At 35.3% G+C, this 27,220-nt stretch overlaps 1 protein-coding gene across 12 annotated transcripts in view; it reads right to left on the reverse strand.

Moving 5' to 3' along the window:
• Positions 1 to 1,081: 1,081 nt before the first annotated feature.
• SNCA (synuclein alpha) overlaps positions 1,082 to 27,220 on the reverse strand; it is a 149,692-nt gene continuing 123,553 nt past the window's right edge. For all 12 annotated transcript variants that reach the window (XM_020887582.2, XM_020887583.2, XM_020887579.2 and 9 more), the window contains 2 exons: positions 3,854 to 3,937; positions 1,082 to 1,680 (listed from right to left, as the gene is read on the reverse strand). In XM_020887582.2, coding sequence (XP_020743241.1) covers positions 1,648 to 1,680; positions 3,854 to 3,937 — 117 coding nt within the window. In that variant the 3' untranslated portion in view covers positions 1,082 to 1,647. The remainder of the gene's footprint in view (positions 1,681 to 3,853; positions 3,938 to 27,220) is intronic.

Here is a 27,220-nt window from a genome sequence, read left to right on the forward strand (position 1 = left end):
AGAACATTTGTTTTAAAAAAAAGAAAATGCTAGATTAAAGTTAAGTTCTCTCAGAGCCTTTAATGTGCTAATATGCCTTATGGATATTTAAAGAGGACATCATCAAAATTATCTTATACTTCACTATTCTATAGAACTCAGTTTTTGTTTTTATTTATTTATTGAAGTACAGTTGATTTAAAATGTGTTAGTTTCTGCTGTATGGCAAAGTGATTCAGGGGTGTGTGTGTGTGTATGTGTATTCTTTTACTTTATGGTTTATCCCGGGATGTTGAATATAGTTCCCTGTGCTATACAGTATGATACTGTTGTTTATCCATTCTATATATAATAGTTTGTCTCTGATAACCCCAGACTCCCAGTCCTATCCTCCCCCTGGCAACCACAAGTCTGTTCCCTACATATTAATACATTAGTCTGTTTCATAGATAACAGTAGTTACCTCTGCGTCTTATTTTAGATTCCACATATAACTGATATCATACCGTATTTGTCTTTCTCTGACTTACTTCACTTAGTATGATAATCTCTGGGTCCATCTGTTGCAAATGGCATCATTTCATTTTTTTTTTAATGGATGAGTAGTATTTCATTATGTATATGTAACACATCTTCATTCCTCTTGTCAATGAACATTTGTTTCCGTGTTTTGGCTATTGTGAATGGTTGCTATGAATATAGGGGTGTATGTATCTTTGAGAATTATAGTTTGGTCTGGATACATGCCCAGGAGAGCAATTGCTGGTTCATATGATATTTCTATTTTTGTTTTCTGAAGAATCTCCATTCTGTTTTCCATAGTGGCTACACCAGCTTACATCCCCACCAACAGTGTAGGAGGGGAACCCACTTTTTTAGTATAGCCTCTTAAGGTACTAGTGCATATCAAAACAAACTTTGGACAGTGTTGCTTCAAGAAATTTCCTCACTAAAGGGTTAAAATTTCATCTCATCTTTTTTAAACACCTCTAAAATTCCTCCTCCTTCAAATGACTGTTAAGAACTCTAAGTTAGTTGTGTTAGTTCTTATTTCACCTTGTTTATAAGCATGGTTTTATTATTAAAGTGAAAGGGGATAAAATTTTTGTAATGAGATACCATTTTATTTTAATTTTCACCATTTATATACAAACACAAGTTAATAAAACATACCACAAAACAGTAAAATTTTATAGTTAATATTTATAGGTGCATAGTTTCATGCTCACATATTTAAGTATTGTATATATTAACAAATTTCACAATACATCATTATTCTTTAGAATCATTAAAAGACACCATAAAATCTTATAATCTATGATAGTAAATCACTCACAATTTTTCAACAGCAACAAAAAAATAGTGAAGATTTAGAAATAAGTGGTAGTCACTTAGGTGTTTTTAATTTGTTTTGACATTTTATATTTGAAGCCACAATATCCACAGCACACAAAGACCCTGCTACCATTTATTCAGTGAGAGGGAAGCACCGAAATGCTGAGTTGGTGGGGCAGGTACAGATAATCCAATCACTGCTGATGGAAGACTTCAAAACACACTGTGAAAACTTTGAGAAAAATGTCATGACTGGGCATGTTGGAACTGAGCTCTTGTACAGGGTGGAACATCTGTCAGCAGGTCTCAGGAAATTGGGAGCAAAGATATCTCTTAGGCTTCGGGTTCGTAGTCCTGATACCCTTCCTAGTATAAGGAAAATCAGAAAGGCAACATGAAGTTTAGTATAAGTGACCAGTAATCAAGGGCTTCAGAGAAAATGGGATAGGACATGGCTTGCCATTTTGAAAAAAGGATATAGTCCTACAGTTCTGACTATTCTCCTATATCCAATACAATTTTCTTTTTAATAGTTTCATCTGCCTGTCAAATACAAAAGTGAATTAATTAGGGTGGTAGTCAGAATTAGATATCTGAATTCTACTTCCAGATGTGCTGTTTAACTACGACCTGGTCCTGTAGAACAAAGTAGCTAGTCTGTCTTACCTGACTCTCATTTTCTTCAACTAAAGTGTGAGAACCAAATCAGGTAATTTTTTAGAAAGAAATTAAGACACTTAAAGACAAGTCACATTTTCTCTCCTTTTACTTTCCCAATTGGAAATTTCATCTTCATCTGCAGCTTTAATTATTTCTATTTCAAAGCTCCTCCTTTCCCCTACAATATTTGAATAACACATACAATAAAAATATTAACGGTCTTAACCAAAGAGGACAAATCAGTCCTCCTAAAGAACAACTCTAATAATATCAGGATCCTGCTAAAAAACAAACATGTTTTCAATACTCAAGCTGCTTTCTGAATAAATTACAAACTTAAATGGCTAGGTTTTTCTAGTATTTCACAAGTCATCTGGTACCAATCTCTGCAGCCTTGTCTGTCACTATTCTCAGAGCCTGAATCACATTTAATTACTCACTGTTCCTCAGACATATCCACCTGGATACCCAGGCATGTGTGCCTTGGAGATTTTCTTGTGCTAGAATGTCCTTCCTTCATTTTGACCTGTCACATCTCCCACCCCTTCCCACCCAGATCACCACCATCCCTTCTATAAAACTTACCCTGATTGATCTAAAAAAAAAATTCTTGTAAAATACTAACTTTGTGCATGATGCATATTTTTGTCCCTGTGATGCCTCATGCATAAAAGGCAGTAATGTTTGTCAAGGGTATCATGATAAATAAATGAAGGGATACATTTGTATTTTTTTTTAATCAAACATACTAAAGTGTAAACTCCTTGTGCTCTTGTACTAGCAAATACTCTTTTATTCTCTATAGTATTTAGCATTGTGCCATGCATTAGGAGCCCAAAAAGTTTGCTCGGGATTTTCCATAAGATCATACAGAAAAATCCTAAATGAACTTTTTTGGCCAACCCAATATTAAAAAAAACCCAGAATGTTGGTAAAATTAGGAAAAAAACAATTTAGTCTGTTTATACAAGTGGGAGATTATTGATATACTTTTTAAAAATGCCATAAGAATAACCCTACTATAACACACTTTAACTCAGGTTTTAATGGTGATGTCTCATTTTGATATCAACGTAATATTGTTCTCACAGAATCAGTGCTCCCTCTTCTATTTTTTTGATAAGTTAATTGACATTAGTTGTAATTAGTTGATATTTCTTTAAATGTTTGGCAAATTTTACCAGTGAAGCCATCTATCTAGTCCTGGAATTCTCTTCATGGCTAGGTTTTTACTTTTTTAATAATTCAATATTTTTATTAGGAATTTATTCAGATTTTCTATTTGTTCCTGAGTCAGTCATTCATCTAAAGGTATTTTCTAATTTCCCTTCTGAAACATTTTCTATTAAAGAAACTTTAAATTATGCTGTTTAGAATGCTAGACTGAAATATATCCATTATTAAAAACCATGCATTTATCATATTTCTACTCTATAGATTTACTTTTACTATGCACACATCCAGCTGGAAAGGTATGGTCAATAATAATTATGTTCTCTTGGTAATTAGTTGATTTCTCTTAACTTTCCATTTTGAGATTTGTTTTAGAAGGTAAAGTTTCTAGTAAAATAATTCTTTAATGTAGGGATCAGCAAACTCTTTCTGTAAAGGGCCAGGCTGAAAATATTTTAGGCTATGTGGTGCACATATGGTCTCTGTCACTGCTGCTGCCTTTTTTAAAAATAACTCTTTACAAATGTAAAAACGATTCACAGCTTGCAAGTTGTCCACATGCTAGACGTCCTGGATCTGGCCAACTTGTGCATCTAGAGAGTAAGGTAAGGGAAATCTGAAGGTGACAGACTCGGGGTATTGATTATTAGACCCAATTTGAACTTTTAAGCTTTCTGTTTGGAGTTTTATATGTATAAATTCTTACCTCAGAAGGCATTTCATAAGCCTCATTGTCAGGATCCACAGGCATATCTTCCAGAATTCCTTCCTGGGAAGCTCCTTCTTCACCCTAATATTTAAATGAAAAACAGTCAAAGATTATGAAGAGGTACCATTATTTACTTCTAAAAATCACAATCATATTTTGAAAAAAATCTTATACACAGTACTGTCAGGGATGTGGTAAAAAATGGCACTCTTTAATATTACTGATAACATTCTAAATGATACAGTGCCTTTGGTAAAACATTGAGGCTGCACATGTTATTTACCCTAAAAATGTATGATTTTTTTTTTTTTGCCAAGTAATTTACCATTCAGAAAACAGTCCAAAGCTAGAGAACAAAGGTGGTTTTAATAGGATCAGTGACAGAATAAAAAATTCTTAACCTAAATATCCTAATAGATGATGAGATAGAAAAATTATCATTCAGCTATTCAATAGATAATTATGAAAACATCTATTACTGTGACATAAGCTATATGAAAATAACCTTTTATAATGTTTAGCAGTATGTAAGTGTTGTATGTATTATAGATATAATAGGTAGAATTCAGATACAAAGGTGAAACAGACTGGAAAAAGGCATAACAAAATATTAAGAGAACTAATTGTTGGGCAGTTATACATATATTTTTGTAAGCTTTTAACTTATATAACCATTTATAATATAAAAGCATACATATTTTGTACTTTATTTCTAAATGGCAAAGAAACAAAAAAACCGAAATTTCAAGATTGAAACTGTACATATTTGGAGGAACAAAAATCAAATATTTGGTCAGAAATAGGATACCACAAATTCAACCTGAAATGGTCATGGTTTTATTACTGTTCTTCATTAAGTAACTTTTGTTGCTTATTCCAGAAAAGGAATTATATAAAAGAGTCAATAAAAATTGAAAAAGCAAGGAAACAACATGAACCTATATAGAATTACTCAAATATATCAAATAGTCCTTCAGTCAATGTGGCTTCTATTTAAAACTATGCCTGATGTGGGGCTTCCCGGGCGGTACTTAAGAACCTGCCTGCCAATGCAGGAGACATAAGAGATGCAGGTTCAATCCCTGGGTCAAGGAGATCCTCTGGAGGAGGGCATGGCAATCCACTCCAGTGGATTCTCGCCTGGAGAATCCCATGGACAGAGGAGCCTGACAGGCTACAGTCCATAGGGTCGCACGGGGTCGGACGTGACTGAAGTGGTTTTGCACGCACACGTCTGATGTAAATAACATCTCCCCGTGTCTTCGTCATGTGAATGACCGACAGGGAGAGGGATAAGGAAATGGCTGACAGCGAGAAAAGGTCAAACTAAAGCCCGCTCTTAAATTAGCAGGGCAGAGAATTTTATAGGTCATCCTCCTCTGCCCAAGTCCTGTTTAATTGATCTAAAAAGTCCCAGTAGTTTACAAATGAAATAAGGTAATATAAACCTTCCCTAAAATACTTTACTTCTAAACATGGAGTAAAGGTTGTGTTTTCAGTATTTTACCTTTTGGTAATGTCAAGAATACAAGTTCTGCTGATTGGTGGTTAGATATAAGGAGTGTAATATCACAAGACTTGAGTTAAGATCCTAGCTGCTAAAGCTTCCAGATGTTTCATGATGTTGGGCATGTTTCTTAAGCTTTCTATAAGCATCAAATAGCCTTGGTAATAAAATGGGACAACAATACCATTTTTTCATTGGGAGGAGACAGTGACATCATTATCCCTCTCATTAGCATTTAGATTAACTTTTAGTGATAGTCAAGTATGAGGATAATAAGGTAAATTTCCCATTACTATAATTTTAAGCTTTTAGAGCTTTATTTCTCTAACTTAATTTGTTTAAAGATTTTGATACAGACTGGACAAGTCAATATGCAGAACTGACTTGCTTGTTAATTGTACAATTAAGACTGGTGAATGTTATGTTTATGTGTGTATATGGGTAAATCTGTTGCACCTTTCAAAGTTCATCCAAGTAATGAGTTCTTGGGCTAGACTGATCACGTATTGGGCTCAAGCGAAAACCACCCCTATTAATTTTAAATAATGATTTACTTAGGTTGCAAGTATTTAATAACTGCTTATTTTTAAGAGTTGATGCATTTCTGACCATGTATTTACCTAATCCTTAAAATTACACTTCAAATATCTACAGTTTTTAAAATAAAATATGTCACTTGTGGGTCAGGGCTTGAGAAACAATAGATATAGTATTAAAGAGGCCAAGTGATGAGGCAGAAAGGAAGATACTTAGATAAATGGGGAAAAGTGGAAAGAAATGAAACAAATACCAGGATGGTCAATAAGTATCAACATGTCATAAGAAGAGGCTTATATTTTCAGATATTGTTATTCTCTAAAGGAATATATGTTGATTTCACAAGTCTGACCACTAAGACTTTAAATGTTCTTTAGAGAATAAGACTATTGATTTCATTAAAATAAAAATACATTAATAAGCTATCATTAAGATATTTACCTGTATTATATTACATGAAGTAGAAACAGCTCATAAACCTCCCTGAGGCAGGATATCCTTAACAACATCTTCCCAATAAAATTTGGATTTAAAGAGGTTTAGTAATTTGCTCAAACTAGCAGAGGTGACTCTAGACTCTGTGCCCTTAACCACTATCTTGAGCTACTTCCCTAGAAGAATTTTGGGATTCAAAATGTTTTATCTACAGATTGTAGAAACTGAGCAACAGGAAATTCTGTCATATCCCTGACTATGCCTTGACTGTTCCTTTAGGACCCAGTTAACAGCCTATTCCTTGTAAACAAAATTGTCTCATAACTTGATTGCTGAAATCCATCAAAGAAGTTTATTCACAAGCATTGTATGTTCTATGGGCCCTCTGTACCCTTCAGACTATAAAAGTTTACCCAGAAGGGGAAAAAAAAACAAAAAGTATTAGTCAAAACACAAGTGAGAATTGCCTTTGTTTATCAAAACACTGGTAAATTCTCTAGTGTGTATTAAAAAAAAAGAAACTAGTGAGGGTTAAGGAAATAGTGGGGATGAAGTGGCAGTATAAAAAAGATAATTACTCAAAATTCTTTAAAAATAGAGATTATGATGCTCAATTTCCTATTTTCTGTCCAGTCTTGTGCCACAGTATAATTTCACCATCCTACCATATCCTTCACACACAGCCTGTTGGCTCTAAATATTCACTGAAGTGCTACCCAGGGGTGAGAATAGGATGGGACAGTATGAGGAAAGCACAGCAGAGGTAGGCGATGGACCGCATGATTGGAAGCAAGGACCTGGAATCAGAATCGACCAGGAAAAATGTGTCACAGGAAAAGCACCAAACATGGATCTTGCCTTTCTGGTAAAAACTGTACCCTAGGGTAAACAAATAGCTGATGACCACAGGTTTTCTCTATATAGATACAGCCTTTTCTTCTAAGAAAGGAATGATTAGAATTCTATCACCTTTTTTACAAGGAATCTAGGCAAGGCTCATTAACGGCTTGCCAATGTGACATGAAGAGATATAATTGCATACGTGTGCCCTGATGGCAGATATATCAACACCTATAAAAATATCTTTGCCAAACATTAGAATTTCATTGAAATCTAAATATCACTAGAACTGACAGTTTACAGCAAATATAAGAGACTGAAAAGCAAGTTCACATCATTGGATGCAATCAGCAAATTTTGGACTGTGGGAAATGATACAAGACAAATAACTACTTCAACAAGTAAATTTTGCAAGAAAAACAAGTTTTGGGAAACCTATAAAGTGGACTTGAGGGAGCATTAGAAAATTACAATTTAAGAATCTTATTTCAGTCTTATTTGGAATCCTAGTTTAAGAAAATGGGAAACAATGCATGAGAAGGGAGAATTTCAACATTGCTTTGGATATTTAATTAAGGAGTTACTGTTTATTTTTAAAATGTAATATTGGGGTTTTACTTAAATTCCTTAAATGAAAAAAATAAGCAAAAGTTTTTAGATCAGAGAAGATATCTGGGTATTTGCTTGGAAATTATGTGGTTTGGATAGAGAGAAATGAGTAGGCTGTATAAGAAACAGGAGTCTAGTGGTGGTGATTGGCTGCATTTCAAGGGAAGCAGGATATGTACCCTAAAATGTGACACTTTGGCAGGTGGATTACTTGAAGTAAAGGCAGTCAAGGCCCAGCAGACTCAGGAGTAGCTTTTTACCTCCTCCATAACTGCCAAAAAGAGCATGGATTAGAGGCCTGTACCAGAAAGAGCTCTCAGCAGAGATAACTTCATTTTTTCTTTAATCTGAAAGCTTCATCTGCATGGCAAGGCAAGCATCTGATTACCAAACATCTGTTCTTTTCATCTTCCTGTGAGTTGCCCTCCTCCCCTTTGAAACTCTGGCCCCTATCCTATTCTTTAGCTCAGGGTAGTATATAAGCCTCAATTGCCTGACTGCCTTTTGAGTTTCATCTTTGTGGGGCTCCCATATGTATAAAATCGAATTTGTATTTCTCCTGTTAATCTGTCTTATGTCAAAATTTAGTTACAAGACCAACCAAAGAACCTATAAGGAATGAAAGGGAAATTTCTCCTCCCCAGTAGTCTGGCACCCAATGTGGGGCTCTCCTTTGGCTGGACATCATTTGTTCCACGGCTGCTGCAGCTGAGAGATCCTGGGCTCTGGTAGAAGGTAAGAGTCCTTACCACATCAGTTTCCTAGATCTCTGCCTGCAGGATGTGGTGGAAACAAGAGCAAGGAGAGTTCTTTCTTTTTCTAGATCTAGATTAACAGGAGAAAATATTTGTGTGAACAACTATCTTTGGTATAGTGACTCTGGCAAAGATTTGTTATGAATATTCTTGTCTTTTGTGCTGTTTGTCATAAAGAGGAAAATCATAGGGTTGAATACAGGCACAGATCCCATAAGCTTGTTGTTTAAACTGGTCTCACAGACTGGTGACTTCATTGTTCTCACCAGGCTGGTGTCTCAAGAGACAAGTTTTGTTGTGTTTCCCCTATATTGAAAAACAACAACAACAGATAAAGTATTCTTTTTGTCTTGCTCAGCCACATCTGCCTGTTTCAACTTCCCTTTCCTGTTAAGATTTGCAGAGACTAACTGTCCAGATCACTAGGCCCAGGCTATAAAGAATACTTGTGTAAATCTTGAAAGCCAGGAAGTGAATTTAGCACAACCACTTGGGATAGGTGGTAGGGCTGGCTTCACTGCTCCTTACAACAACTCCTACTTTTCCAGGGCCCTGTAACTGGGTTGGGTTCTGCTGGCTTCAGGCTTTCCTATGCAATGCAAATATATTCTGGTCCCCCAATGCAAAGAATTGGTGTTTATGGATGGCAGTAGTTTTAGTAAATTACAAAGTCCTTTTACCTCCACTTTCACAGATTTAGAGAGGCATTAAAAAGATTAGTTGCACATTCATAGTCCCACTTACAGGGACTCTGATTTGCTGCTAAGATATCTGTATTCTCCCGACCATAAATGTTATTTTGGACATAATGTAGTTAACACAGAAAACAGTTCCCTGTGGGGAGAAGGGGAACTCTTAAAGAAGAAACAGATGGCCCAGGCCCTCCTAAATAATCAGGGAAAGGATCAGGCTGAGGCCAGTATTCAGGGGCTAAGAGAAGCGATAGTAGAGGTTTTTCCTCCTGAGGTGAGTTGGTCGAAGACTGAATTGTACAGTCGGGAAAAAAAAGAAAAACATTAAAAAACTTTATCCAGAAGTTTAAAAGGCATACAGTGTTAAATCCTGAACTCCAGAACATAGAAATCTTTTGATTTCCATCTTCTTTGGAAATCTCCTTGATATAAGGCGGCAAATTAAGATAATGTATTTGAGTGGGTGAACCAGCCATTTGATATCACTCAGGCTGCAACCCAACTCTTTGAGGAATTAAAATCAACAGTCCTTGTCTAATAAACCTTCATAAAACCAGAAATGCACCTCTAGAAACAATACAAAATACACCTATCTTTTACCAACCTCCAAACTTCCCCTTTTGACCTCAAAATTCTTGCACACACTGTAAAAGATCAAGACATTGAAACAAGTGTATAAAGAAGGAAAGTGGTAATTATTCTAGACTTTGGATAATAAACACACTCCAAAACTCCTTGGAGACATCATGAATTCTTTGTCCCTTGAAGAAGTAAAATCCTCCATATCTTTCAAATGTAAACACCCCAGGGAGATAACTAATACACAGCCCACAATCATCTGAGACAGAAGTAAATAAGGGGGAATGGAGAAAAGGTTTTTGAAAATACAAACTGCTATAAATTTTCCCTTCTTCAAAATTTAATCCACAGCTCCCATAAGATTACTTGTCAAGGACAAATACAAATCTTAAAAGTCTTCTCCACAAAAATTAGTAAAATGCTTTAGCCACTTGAGTAGGTGAACTTCACTTGTTTCACCTTCCAGAGACACAATTTGGATTCAGCTGTTACTTACGAACTAGTGACCTCTGTTCTGTTGTATCTGATTCTTGGCTACAATTTGGGGATGGAAACTATATGTCTACTACAAATTGGTACTTGCCATCTACCTCTACAAGGATTAAATCATGTGCTGCAGCAGCTGCTGATTTTCAACACACCCTGAAAGGAGTTCAGATGAGGCAGTCTGTGCTCTGGGAAAACTCGGACAGGTCTTTAGATAGATATTTTCAGGAGCCAGTTTTTATTAAGCCCAATTCTTCTATCTCCTTATGCCTAGAAAAAGCACTGAAATCTTTCATGGTGATGACTGTTCCTTGTGACTAGCAGAAAGCTTCTGAAAAATATGTGTCTGATTGTATGTCTCTCTCCCTTCACCAAAATCACATATATACTGACCGTTCCCCTGCTTCTTTAGAGCAGTTTCTCAAAGCTATCTGAGGTGCTGTCTCTCGGACTTGCAGTACTCATTCTGCCCCAAAATAAAACTTAACTCGCACATCAGGTTGTACATTTTTTAGAAGCTGACATATAGGATCTCTGTCTGTGTATTTATATATGTCTATAGATGTATGTTATGCATATGTGATATTTTTCTACCTCTGGAAGGTATTGCCACAGTTACTTTGTTTTTAAAAAAAAAACTGACTTTAACTGGCTTAAAGAAAAATATGCACTTATTAATTTGTAAACCCTCAGAAATAAGACACTAATCCAAATGTGTTCCAAGTTCATGTGGTCTGTGGTAATCTTTGATAAATAAAACTAGTTTAAATTTGTCAGTTTAATTAAAATAGGCATATCTTCAGAGCTTTCTACCTAGGTTTACTAAAAGTCAAATAAGCTCATATTATCTCTGTTACAGAATTTGTCAGAAGGAAAAATAACCTAAGATGATGGCTTGCTGCTTTAATGTCCCATGAAATTTTATAAGTATTCTAAACATGGTTATTAAAAACAAGAGAATTAAATAATTGTAACAGAGATAAAAATTTCAAGTGAACTTTTCAAAAATAATTATGTTTTACTATATGTCCTAAATCTCTTTCATAATTTAGAGTTTTGCTATATTAAGTTAAATGATGGAAATTCATTGAAGTCATTTCCAAATAAGATAAAAGAAACATCAATTATTGAACATCCACTTTTCACTTCTTATTATAGAAAAATTAAAGATAGTTGCATCTGTCAGTAACATGAAATTTGTACTATAAGAAAGTGTACACTTCTAGAAATTATGCAATATACTCCTAAAATGCTAATCTATGGAATATTAGTCTGACAGTTCACAATTTCTTAGTTTTCATTAGATATTAAGATTTCTAAGACTTAAGAATTATAATTAATATATGTAATTAAAACTCTACCAGAAGGTAAGATGTGTTTGAGAAAAGGTATGAAGTATAGAGATATGAGTTATTAAGGGAAAAAGATTAATTTTGTCCTAAAGTAATTATTTCTCTTATTTTCTGCTTTTTCATTTTGAAACGAAATGGATGTACAAAGTTGAGGAGAAAAGTGGAGAGGGAAGAAGAAAAGAGAATTTTGCCTTGTGTAGTTAAGTGGGTAAAATTTAATAAATTTATAAATCTTTTTAAGAATAAGCTTTAATAACAATTAGTATGCACATATTTGTGTAAAATTTTCTTTCATCTGTTAAAACAAGATTTCCTTAGACTACTGGTCTGCCCTTCATCAGATTGTGAAAGATTTTCATTACCCTTTTAAGTAATCTGACTAGAATAAAGATTCTATATTTTATCAAAAATCATTTATTGTGCTTCATGTTATATTTACAGGTATTTGATTACTTAAAAAAATAGCTCTAGATTGTGAAAGATTTTCATTACCCTTTTAAGTAATCTGACTAGAATAAAGATTCTATATTTTATCAAAAATCATTTATTGTGCTTCATGTTATATTTACAGGTATTTGATTACTTAAAAAAATAGCTCTTTTAATAGAGGAGAATCAGTTTTCTTAACAACTACATAACTTTCTGTATCTGCCTGCAAAGTATTTATTATATCACAATGACCTATGAGCCTATTTGAATTCCCCAAATCATACTCTAAATGAAATATTTGTGCCCTAGAAATAATTGGCATTTTCAGGAGTGTCTCTGAAACAGCACTAAAGATTTATTCTCTCATCTTACAAGTATATGTATATATATATAAAGGATGTTAAACATTGTTTATTTGATGTTAAATTTCATGGTAAGCATTGTCAGGCAGGAAGTAACACTAAATCTTTAAGTTATATTTCTCTAGATGTATGTTATTAATGTGTACTCCAGAAATTGTGTACAATTCCTAAAAATATTATATGCAATGTTTTCAGTCATAATTCCGGTTATTACCTAAAATGTCACAAAAAATAATCAAATTTCCTTATCAATTGCATTATAATGAATTCTTATCAAATCTTTAAATGTGATTTGTATTTTCTTTTGTGATTAACAAACACCCTCTGTTTTACTCTAATGCTTTGGGAAAAGTGTGCCTGCGAAAGTGCTTCACCTTTAAGAGGACTCCTGGAAAGGAACATAATAAGTACTGATTTCTGATACTTTCTAATCATACCACTGAACAGACTCAAGACTTCAAAAATAAACTATGGTACTAATGGGAAAAGGTGGGAGGGAAGGGATAAACTGGGAGTTTGGATTACTATGTACATATTACTATAGATAAAATAATCAACAAAGACCTCCTGTACAGCCCAGGGAATTACACTCAATATTCTGTAATAACCTATATGGGAAAAGCATCTGAAAAAGAATAGATACATGTATAACTGAACAACTTTGCATTATACCTGAAACTAACACAATATTGTAAATCTACTCTACTGCAGTATAAAATAAAATAAAAAAAGGATTTAGATAGGGCCTTGTACCAGAAAGCAAGCTTTAACCAGAGGTAACTTTCAGATAAATTTTATTTTATCTGAGAGGCAAAGCAAACATCTGATTATCAGACATCTGCTCTTTGCCTCTTCAAGTGAATCTCTTCCTCCCCTATCCTTTAGCAGGTCCCTATCCTTTAGCTTAGGATGGTGTATGAATTTCAATTTCCTGGCTGCCTTTGAATCCTGTATCGTTGTGGGGATCCCACATGGACAAAATTAAATGTCTTTCTCTTGGCAATATGTTTTATGTCAATTTATTTATCAGACCAGCCAAAGAACCTAGAGGGGAAGAAGGAAAAATTTTTCTGCCCATTTTCCATCTTTAATTTTTGTAAGTTTTTAAAAGTATGTGTTCATTTCAATAGCTTTTGTTTTTCTGAATATGATTATTCTAAATTTCTCAACTCCATAGTATTAATATATATTTAAGCATAGTAAAATATTTGGTAACTATTCCAAGAAAATATAACAAGAAACATTTCAGAGAGTCACTAGTTATAACTTTACCCAGATACCTGTATATTTACTGTTGTATAAACCTACCTCTAAAAAAACTGTTATTTAGAAAAATCTCAACATAGTTCAACTCATTTACAACTGTACCTAAGTATGCATTGAATGCTATAAAAGGAACCTTGAAATTCTGTATTTTATGGGTATTAAAGACTTGTTTTTAAAACAATCATATTTGATACTATGAAATGCAGCTTCTGTTCATTTTTACCAGAAAAGAAAAAAAATACCAATGTAACAAATGTTGAACACCTTTGAAAAAACATTCTGTTCCCATTTTTATGTTAATGATGTATAAACTCAGAACATGTTAGGGTAATAAAATACAGGATAAAAATATCTGGATTATGATATTTGCCTGCATGTTTAGGAAGAGAATCTGTGTTCTATAGGTTCTATAGGGTAGTATATATAGATGTGGTAAAATAATACCATTATTCTCTCTAATAATACCATTTCCAGCATATCTCTGGCCTCCTTTTAAAAATGGGGTTGCTCTAAGGATGCCAACATATTGTACGTGTAGTATTTCACCTCTGTCCACAAACCCTGGAGATAAAACTGGTTATCAAAAACTATCACAGTGGTACAGCCCTCCATTGCTAATGAGCAAAGATACAGACTTACGAGAAGCTGCATGGAGGAGAAATGGTTGTGACTGACCTTTCCCACTAGGACACAAACATGTAATTTTTAAAATGGAGCTCTTCTGTCAAATAGCTGATACATAACCAATTACCAACTGACGCTTGTCTAGCTGAATTCTCTACAAAACAAGTCATAAGATGAGACTTAACTCATAATACTTTATAGGAAACAAGCCAAGGAAGACAGAGAAGCGTTATCAGCCTGGGGAGACAGACACAGCGGATCACTCAGCTCATTCAACTAGTCTATTCCTTTCAACTCAGGTACAGACAGACAGGGCTAAGAACTGCATTATTTGTGTATTTGTGAGTTAGATGTAAAGAGAATGAGTAAGCGGAAGGGCAAGGCATTGACAAGAATTACAGAGTGATAGACCTGGTATAGTCATAAAGACAAAGCTATAATTACAGGATTTTGAATGTTTTTGCACTGTTATTTCAATAGAGCAGTATTTTAGATTTTGTTGAACTTTTCAAGAAGAAAACAATTTCAAGTTTTTATAACATACTGCCATGTTATGCTTTAGATCTCCTAGTCCATAATCTTTCCATGAGCTTTTACTACTAATTTGTAAAAGATATGGTCTAAGATAAAAGAAAGCACACAAACACACAACTCTAGACCACTGATTATCTCTGGGGTTATCTCTTGAGACCATCTTAAATCTCCTAATTAAAAAGTGTAGCTGTAGCACATCATTTTCATCACAAATTGCACATGCTACCAACAAGCAAAATTAGCAACAGGCTGAGTGAAGATGAGGCTCCTGGTCATCTGTTAGGCTTTCTTATTAACAAAATGACCTATACCCCTCATTAGCTGTATTAGATACCTATTGAGATTGTCTCAGCAAATTTACAAATTACTGTGTAATCAACCATCTGGATCACTTGGGGATAGTCAAACTGATGAATGCCATTAAATCATATAGTGAGCACAATATACTATATACACGTACAAAGAAAATTCATACCTACAAAGAAATGTTTTCAGATTAAAAATGCAATTCTAAGACTCCACAGAAAAACTACTAGAACTGATAAATGAATTTGGCAAGGTAGCCAGACACAAGATTAACATACAGAAATTGGTTACATTTCTTCCCTAACAATGAAATATCAGAAGGGAAATGTAAAAAAAAAAAAAAAAGAAAGAAACCTTTAAAACTGCACCCCCCCAAAAAAAAATACTTAGAATAAACCTGACCAAGGAACTGAAAGAACAAAGGAAATCAAAGATTATTCAAAGAAATGGGAAGACATCCCATGCTCTTCAATAGGAAGAATTAATATTGTTAAAATGGCAATATTACCCAAAGCAATCTATGGATTTAATGCAAATCCTATCAAATTATCCGTGGCATTTTTCACAGAACTAAAATAATCCTAAAATTCATATGGAACCATAAAAGACCCAGAATCTAAGCAATCCTGAGGAAAAAAGGAAAAGCAAGAGGTATAACTCTCTCAGGCTTCAGACAATACTACAGAGATAAAATAATCAAAACAGCATGCTATTGGCACAGAAACAGACATATGAATCAATGGAACAGAATACAGAGCCCAGAAATAAACCTACACTCCCACAGTCAATTAAAATTAGATAAAGAGGCAAGAATATAAAATGGGAAAAAGACATTCTCTTCAAGTGGTGCTGGCTAAGTTAGACAGCTGTATGTAGATCAGTGAAGTTAGTACACATTGTCACACCACGCAGAAAAATAAACTCAAAGTGACTTAGACTTAAATATAAGACAAGACACCATAAAACTCCTAGAAGAGATCACAGGCAAAACATTCTCTAACATAAACTGGACCAATATTTGCTTTGGTCAATCTCCCAAGAAAATAGAAATAATAACAAAAACAAATGGGGCCTGATCAGACTTAAGGTTTTTGCATGGCAAAGGAAATCATAATAAAATGAAAAGGCAATCTGCAGAATGGGAGAAAATATTTGCAAATGATGTGACAAACAAGTGTTTAATTTCCAAAACACACAAACAGCTCATACAACTCAACAACAAAAAAACAACCCAATAAAAAAATGGGCAGAAGTCCTAAATTGACATTTCTCCAAAGCAGTAATACAGCTTACCAACAGGAACATGAAAAGATGCTCAATACAGCTAATTATTAGAGAAATGAAAATCAAATCTGCAACAAGGTGCCACCTCACACCAGCCGGAATAGCCATCATTAAAAAGTCTACAAATAACAAATCCTACAGAGGACGTAGAGAAAGGGGAACCCTCTGAGCATTATTGGTGAGAATGTAGGGAGGTGCAACCACTACGGAAAACAGTAAGGAGGTTCCTCAGGAAATTAAAAACAGAATATATGATCCAGAAATCCCACTCCTGGGCATATATCAGACAAAAATATAATTCAAAAAGATGTATGTGCCCCTATGTTCATAGAGAACTATTCACAACCGCTAACACATGGAAACAGCCTAAATGTCCATCAACAGATGAGTGGATAAAGAAGATGTGGTTCATGTACATAATGGAATACTGCTGAGCTATAAAAAGAATGAAATAATGCCACTTGCAACAACATGGATGCAACTAGAGATTATCATACCAAGTGAACTAAGGCAGAAGGAGAAATACAAATGCCACATGATATCACTTATGTATGGAATCTAAAACATGGCACAAATGAACCTATCTATGAAATAAAAACAGGCTCACAGACATAGAGAACAGACTTGGGGGTGCCAAGAGCAGGTGGGGAGGGATGGACTGTGATTTTGGGGTTAGTGGATGCAAACTAATACATACAGAATAGATAAACAATAAGGTCCTATTGTGTAGCACAGAAAACTATATTCAGTATTCTAGGATAAACCATAATGGCAAATAAAATTTTAAAAAGTATATATGTATATAACTGAATCACTTTGCTGTACAGAAGAAATTAACACAACATAGTAAATCAGTAATACTTCAATTAAAAAATAAAATGAAAAATGTAAATCTATTATAAATAATAGCTTTAGAGAAGCCAATCTGATTTTGAAATAAGTACTTAGAAATTGATCATGCTCTAATTTTGGATTATATATTATCATATTACTCATTTTCTTGCCTTTTGCTTTTCTAATTCTTTCTTTAGTCTTGGCACTCCTTTCACAAAGAAAGAGAAAGGGAACATATGAAATGAAAATTAGTTTGTTTTTAAAACATTTGGGAGTAGAGGAGAGAGTAAAGCTAATATATTAAATCTATTTTAGTGCTATTCTTTGGGTGTTCTTTATCAGTATTCCTGAATCCAGCTTTAAATACATTCAGCCATAAATTATAAAATAGTCTATTAATTGGTCTATAAATGAGGAATCAGTGTGAAACCATTTTTGAGAAGAAATTTTCTTTCTAAAGCAAAGAGGTAGTATTCTATCTTAAATCTTCATCCTTGGTAAGCATAACAAGTAGTTCAGTAAAACTGCCATATTTATGAAAGTGGCATGTAATTAGCTGACTCACTTAATATGACTTCACAGCACAGCAACAACTGCCAGCTTTTCTCATGTTACTTGGATATAGATCTAGCTGCAAATACTAATACACAACAGGGAGTCTGGGAATAAAGGAGTTTCAGTTTTTATGTCCAAAGATTAATCCTCTTCTTCCATTAATATTTTCTGTCTAAATATATATTTATATTTGCTTATTACTTAAATCTGCATGGATAGAGTTCTTCAAGAGCTTCTACTTGGGAAGTGCTTGGATAAGTTATCATCAATATGAAAGTGGGTCAGCCTTAAGAAGATCAACTCCTCTACTGAGCTAAGAAGGAACCAGTCCTTTCACCTTTGCAAATGCATTGATATTTGGAGGCAAGTCTTAAAATTAGTGGGAAGATCCCCTGGAAAAGGAAATAGCAACCCACTCCAGTCTTCTTGCCTAGAAAATTACATGGAAAAAGAAGCCTGGTGGGCTACAGTCCATAGGGTCGCAAAGAGTTGCACATGACTGAGCAGCATGCATTCATGCACTTAAAACAAGCAACTGGAGGAGGAATCAGTGGAGAGGGTAGATTTTGGCTATAAGAAGCCTCACTACGAACAAAGCTAGTGGAGGTGATGGAATTCCAGCTGAGCTATTTCAAATCCTAAAAGATGATGATGTGAAAGTGCTGCACAACAAATTTGGAAAACTCAGCAGTGGCCACAGGACTGGAAAAGGTCAGTTTTCATTCCAGTCCCAAAGAAAGGCAATGCCTAATGTTTAAAACAACCACACAATTGCACTCATCTCATGTGCTAGCAAAGTCATGATCAAAATTCTTCAAGCTAGGCTTCAATAGTACTTCAACTGCGAACTTCCAGATGTTCAAGCTGGATTTAGAAAAGGCAAAGGAACCAGAGATCAAATGGCCAACATCCATTGGATCATAGGAAAAGCAAAAGAATTCCACAGAAACATCTACTACTGCTTTACTGACTATGCCAAAGCGTTTGGCTGTGTGGATCACAGCAAACTGTGGAAAATTCTTCAAGTGATGGAAATATCAGATCACTTTACCTGGCTCTTGAGAAATCTCTCCATGCAGGTCAAGAAGCAACAGTTAGAACTGGACATGGAACAATAGAGTGGTTCCAAATTGGAAAAGGAGTATGTCAAGGCTGTATATTGTCACCCTGCTTATTTAACTTCTATGCAGAGTACATCAGGTGAAATGCCAGACCTGGATGAAGCACAAGCTGGAATCAAGATTGCCGGGAGAAATATCAATAACCTCAGATATGCAGATGACACCACCCTTATGGCAGAAAGCGAAGAGGAACTAAATAGCCTCTTGATGAAAGTGAAAGAGGATATTGAAAAAGCTGGCTGAAAACTCAACATTCAAAAAATTATGATCATTGCATCTGGCCCCATCACTTCATGGCAAAGAGATGAGGACACAATGGAAACAAAGATAGAGTTTACTTTCTTGGGCTCCAAAATCACTGCGGATGATGAGTGCAGCCAAGAAATTAAAATATGCTTGTTCCTTGGAAGAAAAGCTATGACCAAACTAGACAGCATATTAAAAAGCAGAGACATTACGTTACCAACAAAGGGCCATAGAGTCAAAGCTATGGTCTTTCCAGTAGTCATGTATGGATGTGAGAGTTGGACCAAAAAGAAAGCTGAGCACTGAAGAATCGATACTTTTGAACTGTGGTGTTGAAGACTCTTAAGAGTCCCTTGGTCTGCAAAGAGATCATATTCATTGGAAAGTGAAAGTGAAAGTCACTCAGTTGTGTCCGACTCTTTGCAACCCCATGGACTTAGTCCATGGAATTCTCCAGGCCAGAATACTGGAGTGGGTAGCCTTTCCCCACTCCAGAGGATCTTCCCAACCCAGGGATCGAACCTGGGTCTCCCACATTGCTGGCAGATTCTTTACCAGCTGAGCCACAAGGGAAGCCCAAGAATACTGGAGTGGGTAGCCTATCCCTTCTCCAGTGGATCTTCCTGACCCAGGAATCGAACGGGGGTCTCCTGCATTGCAGGCAGATTCTTTACCAACTGAGCTATGAGGGACTGATGCTAAAGCTGAAGTTCCAGCACTTGAGCCACCTGATGCGAAGAACTGACTCTTTGGAAAAGACTCTGATGTTTGGAAAGACTGAATGCAGGAGGAGAAGGGGATGACAGAGAATGAGATGGTTGGATGGCATCACTGACTCAATGCACATGAGTCTGAGCAAGCTTTGGGAGTTGGTGATGGACAGGGAAGCCTGGCATGCTGCAGTCCATCCGGTCGCAAAGAGTCAGACATGACTGACTGAACTGAACTGAACTGAGATAGGGAGTCTGCTTTCATATCTTAGGGATCCTAGGGAATGCTGAAAGGCCCCTGAGAAAGAGGAAATTTCTATCAAAAGCCAAGACTCAGGTGTTTGCTTTCAAAAACAAGTGGAAAACTGGTCTTAATACCTCAAGGGGAGAAAATACTTCAGACAAAACAACCTACCTAGACACATAAGGATGCATAGGACCTGTAATGCTCTGAGGCAGAAAGAAAAGCTAAGATCTTCAAAATGAGGGCATGTGTAACCCAGGAAGAGAATCTTAAAGAATGAGTAAACATCTCTCTTCATTTAACAGAGAAGACACTAGGAAAAGATGTAAGATAAACAGCTGAGCAGGAATGCAATATAGCCATGTGCAGGTGACAACCTGAGGTTTCACGATTCTCCATGCTACTGGGAAGAGATCCCTGTCAGATGTGAAGGGTTTTCAAGATCTGGAAGGAAAATTCTTCAAGAGAACCTCAGCTTTCAAGCTGGAATATTTTTGTCTAGCATCTAAGACAGGGGATGTGGAGGGAGCAAAGCCCACAAAACACAGTAGTCAATTTCAGTAGGTACTGACGTTACTCTACTGTGTAAATTCTGCCCTTGTTAAGTTTTGTCATATCAAGTGTGGTTGTTTCTTTTGGATACTGAGAAAAACTTTCCTCTATCCATGTCTCAACAAATATGAGATAAAACAGAACTGACTTAGAAGTTTATCAAGAAAGATAATGGGTTGTGTACATCCTCAGAAGGTCATTCAAATGAAGTATCCTTAAATGCTTAATTATCCATCTTACTCTTACATGAAACAACAGCTAAGGCTTATTTAGTGTTTACTCTGTATTTACTCTGTTGTGTTTCAAGAGTTTCACATGCATTATTTCATTTTAAAAACCAACTCCAGGTGGTTACTACAATTATTTACTTTTTTAGTGAATAAACAGAGACTGGCAATCTAGCTCCAAGGCCCAAGCTCAGCTACAAGGCAATTTCTTGACAAAAGCATCTTACTAAAACATTAAGTTAAGCAGAAATGTTAAACAAAAGATAAGTTAAACAGAAGATAAAATTCAGTTTCAAAAAATTAACACTCTCAAAATGCAGTGTAAAATATGTTATTAACAAATATCTGAGCTATCTCTACTATTAAACATTTGTCAGTATTTTATCAGAAAAAAAATTAGAGGCTCAAAGAACTGTTGATATATATGTGAGTGGTATATTTAAACAGACAAAAATCAGACAGAATAGCATTTTAATCACATGGTTATTAAATCTGCAAACACTAAGTTGATTAACTTTTTGTTACAGAGTAAAATAGCTTATTATGAATTCAATACATAACATTTTTCAAGTTTAGACCTTTTCATTATACTGGCTCTTACAGACCATGATAAAATCATCAGAAAATGTTCATTTTTTCCCCTAAATATGTGGCACATAAATTACAGTTTTCAAAATGGTTTGAAACATCACCTGAGTTTCTTTCTTCAATCCTTTGACCAACTAATAAAGCTTTTGCCTGGGTCACAGAGCTTCGCCTCCTTAGTTTTGGACTGGAAATGGTCATCCCTATCAACACCAGCAACAGAATTTATCATTCTCATAATAAAAAGTAATGATCCAATAAGTCCCTGGGCAGATGTTATACTTAGTCATGATGTTTACTTATTGACTGATTCTGTATTATTCCAAAGAGAATTTAGAAAAGTAAGATTTCTTCATCACAACCACTGAATAACCTTTACTTTGTCTAACAGTATCTTTTTTCTACCTTTAATTAAGCACTAAATGCTTATTTGTGTTCTTTTAATTACTTTTAAAGCATCCTTGATTTCTGGATAACATTACTGAACTCTCAGTAACTCAATAGAGTTCTATATTTTTTTCAAACATTCTTGCTTAATTTGGTTCATTTATATCTCCCTTTTATTTTGTTTTGAGTTTTTTTTTTTTAGTAGAAACTCATGATTAGTATGTATCAGAGGGAGAAGAAACACAGCATGCAGAATATTCTGTATTTAAGGTACTGCAACTGTCTCGATGGCCTTAAGGAGTAGGTGGGGTGGGTAGAAGCATGTGTGTGAGTGTTGCAAAAACTATCTACTGAGGATGATTCCTAGTTCTAATTCCTTGCTGAGAAATGGAAACTGTATATACTATTTGTAATTTGGAAGCACAAGAGAGAAAATATGCTTTAAAGAGCATGGGGTGTGGTGGCAGACTGACCTAGTGGCAAATGCTATCTGTGAGATTTTGAGCAATATAGATGTCTCAACTAGAAGATGGTAACTATAACAACTTTCTCTCAGAGGACAAGATGGCAGAGGAGTAGGTGGACATGGAGTATATCTCTCTGCATGGATACATCAGGAATACACCTCAGACACAGAAGTACAGGCAGAACATCAGCTGAGAGTGGACAGGAGTAGCTGACCAGCAGAAAAGAATATACAGACCCATGCAAAACTCGAGATCAAGCCCTGAGCCTTTGGAGTGGGAGCACTGACTCCAAAACCCTAGACTAGCAGAGAACTAACCCTAGGGGGTATCGAATAGTGAGAACTCACACAAAGGAAACCACTGGATTACAAGACCCAGCCTCACCCAACCACCTGTAGCACCCTGTGCAGGATGCCTCATCTAAACAAACAAACAAAACAAATATACAAACCCAATCATCAGCAGCAGTTTATCGCCTCACTAGGCCCTGCCAATCAGAGGAAAAACAAACAGAAACTCAGCACAAATCTCACCCTATAAAAAGCTTACACAAACCACTGGACCAAACTTAGGAGGGAAGAAACCAAGAGGAAGCAAGAATTCAACCTTGAAGCCTGGGAAAAGGAGACCTCAAATACAGTTAGTTTAAAAAAAAGAGAAGGCAGAGAAATACTACACAAATGAATGAACAAACTAGAAACACATAAGTCCAAATAAATGAAGAGGAAATAGGCAAACTACGTGAAAAAGAATTCAGAATAATGATAGTAAAGATGATCAAAAACCTTGAAAACAAAATGGAAAAAAATGCAAGAATCAATTAACAAAGACCTAGAAGAATTAAAGAATAAACACACAGAGAAAAACAGCACAATTACTGAAATTAAAAATACTCTAGAAGGAATCAATAGCAGAATATCTGAAGCAGAAGAATGAATCAGTGAGATGGAAGATAAAATGGTGGAAATAACTTCTGAAGAGCAGAATAAAGTAAAAAGAATAAAAAGAACTGAGGATAGTCTCAGAGACCTCTGGGATAATATCAAACACACTGACATTTGAATTAGAGGGGTCCCAGAAAAAAAGAGAAAAAGACAGGGTATGAGAAAATTTTTGAAGAGATTACAGTTGAAAATGTCCTCAACATGGATAAGAAATAATCAAGTCCAAGAGGCACAAAGAGTCCCATACAGGATAAACCCAAGGAGAAACATGCCAAGACACATACTAATCAAACTAACAAAGACTAAATACAAATCAAGAATATTAAAAGCAGCAAGGGAGAAGCAATAAGTAACAAACAGGGGAAACCCCATACGTGTCAGCTGATCTTTCAGCAGAAACTCTGCAGGCCAGAAGGGAATGGAAGGATATATTTCAAGTACTGGAAGAGAAAAATCTACAACCAAGATTACTGTACCCGGCAAGGATCTCATTCAAAATTGACAGAGAAATAAAAACCTTTTCAGACAAGCAAAATTTAAGAGAGTTCAGTACCACCAAATCAGCCTTACAACAAATGTTAAATAGCTTTATACAGTCAAGAAATACAAGAGAAGAAAAAAGATCTACAAAATCAATACCAAATGGTTAAGAAAATGGCAATAGGAACATATATATATCAATAATTAGTTTAAATGTAAATGGATTAAATGTTACAGTCAAAAGACACAGACTGGCTGAATGGATATGAAAACAAAACCCATATATATGCTGTTTACAAGAAACCCACTTCAGACCTAAAGATACATATGGACAACGTGAGACGATGGAAAAATATATTCCATGCAAATGGGAAGCAAAAGAAAGCTGGAGTAGCAATCCTCATATCAGACAAAATAGACCTTAAAATAAAGATGATTACAAGAGGTAAGGAAGAACACTACATAATGATCAAGGGATCAATCCAAGACGAAGACATAACAATTATGAATATCTATGCACCCAACATAGGAGCACCTCAATATATAAGACAAACACCAACAGACATAAAAGAAGAAATTGACAGTAACACAATAATAATAGGAAACTTTAACACCCATTCACACCAATGGATAGATCATCAAAACAGAAAATAAGGAAACACAAGTCTTAAATGATACATCGGATGAGGTGGATCTCAGTGATTGAAAGATAAAAACCATATGATAATCTCAATAGATGCAGAAAAAGCCTTTGACAAAATTCAGCACCCATTTATGATTAAAACTCTTTAAAAAATGGGCATAGAAGGAACCTACCTCAACATAGTAAAGGCCATATATGATAAGTGTACAGCAAACATTATTCTCAATGGTGAATAACTGAAAGCATTCCCCCTAAGCATTCCTAAGATCAGGAATAAGACAAGGGTGTCCACTTTCCCTACTATTATCCAACATAGTTCTGGAAGTCCTAGCTACAGCAATCAGAGAAGAAAAGGGAATAAAAGGAATCTAGATCAGAAAAGAAGAATTAAAGCTCAGTGTTTGCAGATGACATGATACTATACACAGAAAACCCTAAAGATAGTATTGGAAAATTACTAGAGCTAATCAGTGAATTTTGCAAAGTTGCAGGATACAAAATCAATACACAAAAATCACTTGCATTTCTATATCCTAACAATGAAAAATCAGAAAGCGCAATTAAGGAATCAATCCCATTCACCATGGCAACAAAAACAATTAAATATCTAGGAATAAACTTACCTAAGGAGACAAAAGAACTGTACACAGAAAATTATAAGACACTAATGAAACAAATCAAAGATGACATAAACAGATGGAGAGATATTCCATGTTCCTGGGTAGGAAGGATCAATATTGTGAAAATGACCACATAAAATCTACAGATTCAGTGTGATCCCAACCAAATTAACAAAGGCATTTTTTCACAGAATTTTAACAAAAAATTTCACAATTCATATGGAAACACAAAAGACTTCCAATAGCTAAAACAGTCTTGAGAAAGATGAATGGAGCTGGAGGAATCAACCTTCCTGACTTCAGATTATACTACAAAGCTATAGTCATTAAAACAGTATAGTACTGGCACAAAAACAGAAATATAGACCAATGCAACAAGATAGAAAGCCCAGAAATAAACCCATGCACCTATGGGTACCTTATTTTTGACAAAGGTCACAAAAATATACAATGGGGAAAAGACAGCCTCTTTAATAAATGGTGCTAAGAAAAGTGGACAGTTTCACATAAAAAGAATGAAATTAGAACACTTCCTAACACCATGCACAAAGATAAAACCAAAATGGATTAAAGTTAAATGTAAGACCAGAAACTATAAAACTCTCAGAGGAAAATGTAGGCAGAACACCCGATGACATAAATCAAAGCAAGATCTTCTATGACTCACTACCTACAGTAACAGAAATAAAAACAAAAGTAAACAAGTGGGATCTGATTAAACTTAAAAGCTTTTGCACAGCAAAGGAAACTATAAGCAAGGTAAAAAGACAACCCTCAGAATGGGAGAAAATAAGAGCAAATGAAACAACTGACAAAGGATTAGTTTCCAAAATATACAAGCAGCTCACACAACTCAATGCTAGAAAAACAAACAACCCAATCAAAAAGTGAGAAAAAGACTGGAACAGACATTTCTCCAAAGAAGACATACAGATGGCTAACAAACACATGAAAAATGCTCAACATCACTTATTATTAGAGAAATGCAAATCAAAACACAGTGAGATACCACCTCAAACAGGTCAGAATGGCCATCATCAAAAAGTCTACAAACAATAAATGCTGGAGAGGGTGTCGAGAAAAGGTTACACTCTTGCACTGTTGGTGGGAATGTAAATTGATACAGCCACTATGGAAGACGGTATGAAGATTTCTTAAAAACTATGAATAAAACCACCATATGACCTAGCAATCCCACTCCTAGGCATAGACCCTGAGGAAACCAAAACTAACAAAGACACATGTATCCCATTGTTTATTGCAGCACTGTTTACAGTAGCTAGAACATGGAAACAACCTAAATAGGTCCATCGACAGATGAATGGATAAAGAATCTGTGGTACATATATACAAAGGAATATATCTTATCCATACAAAGAATGTATTTGAGTCAGTTCTAATGATGTAGATGAACCTAGAACCTATTATACAGAGTGAAGTAAGTCTGAAAGAGAAAAACAAATATCATGTATGTATGGAATTCAGGAAGACAGTATTGATATACCTATCTGCAGGGCTGCAGTAGAGATGCAGTTATAGAATACAGACTTGTGGACACAGTGGGGGAAGGAGAGGATGGGAAGAATTGGCAGAGTAACATGGAAACTTATATATTACCATATGTGAAATAGACAGCCAGCAGAAATTCGCTGTATGATGCAGGAAGCTCTGGGACCACCGAGCGGGGTGGGATGGGGTGGAAGCTAAGAGGCAGGTTCATGATGGAGGGAACACGCATATACCTGTGGCTGATTCACGTTGATGTATGGCGGAAACCAACACAAAACACTGTAAAGCAATTATCCTCCAATTAAAAAAAAATGACCGCTTTTGCCTTATCTTCCTGACTAGCTGGCTTTGACTCTCCAAGGAACTGCAGTGTTTTGTTTGCTCAAACTGGTGCACAGGCTCTCCTCTTGGTTCTCCTCTTGGCTGCCTATGAATACAGCTGAAAGCTTTTGTACTAAATGACAGATGGACCTGTTGCGTCCCGAGTACATCTTGGAACTTAGATGAGAAGCAAACACTACAGAGCTATCAGTGTAGATGCTACAAACACAGTGTTCTAATTGTTTTTAACTGAAGACTTTTAAGCAGAAGCAGTGTTATATTTAGACAGTATCAAGGATGAGAAATAGTCACAGAACTTGTA

The sequence above is a fragment of the Odocoileus virginianus genome, chromosome 21 (assembly GCF_023699985.2).
Source record: "Odocoileus virginianus isolate 20LAN1187 ecotype Illinois chromosome 21, Ovbor_1.2, whole genome shotgun sequence".
Classification (NCBI taxonomy): domain Eukaryota; kingdom Metazoa; phylum Chordata; class Mammalia; order Artiodactyla; family Cervidae; genus Odocoileus; species Odocoileus virginianus.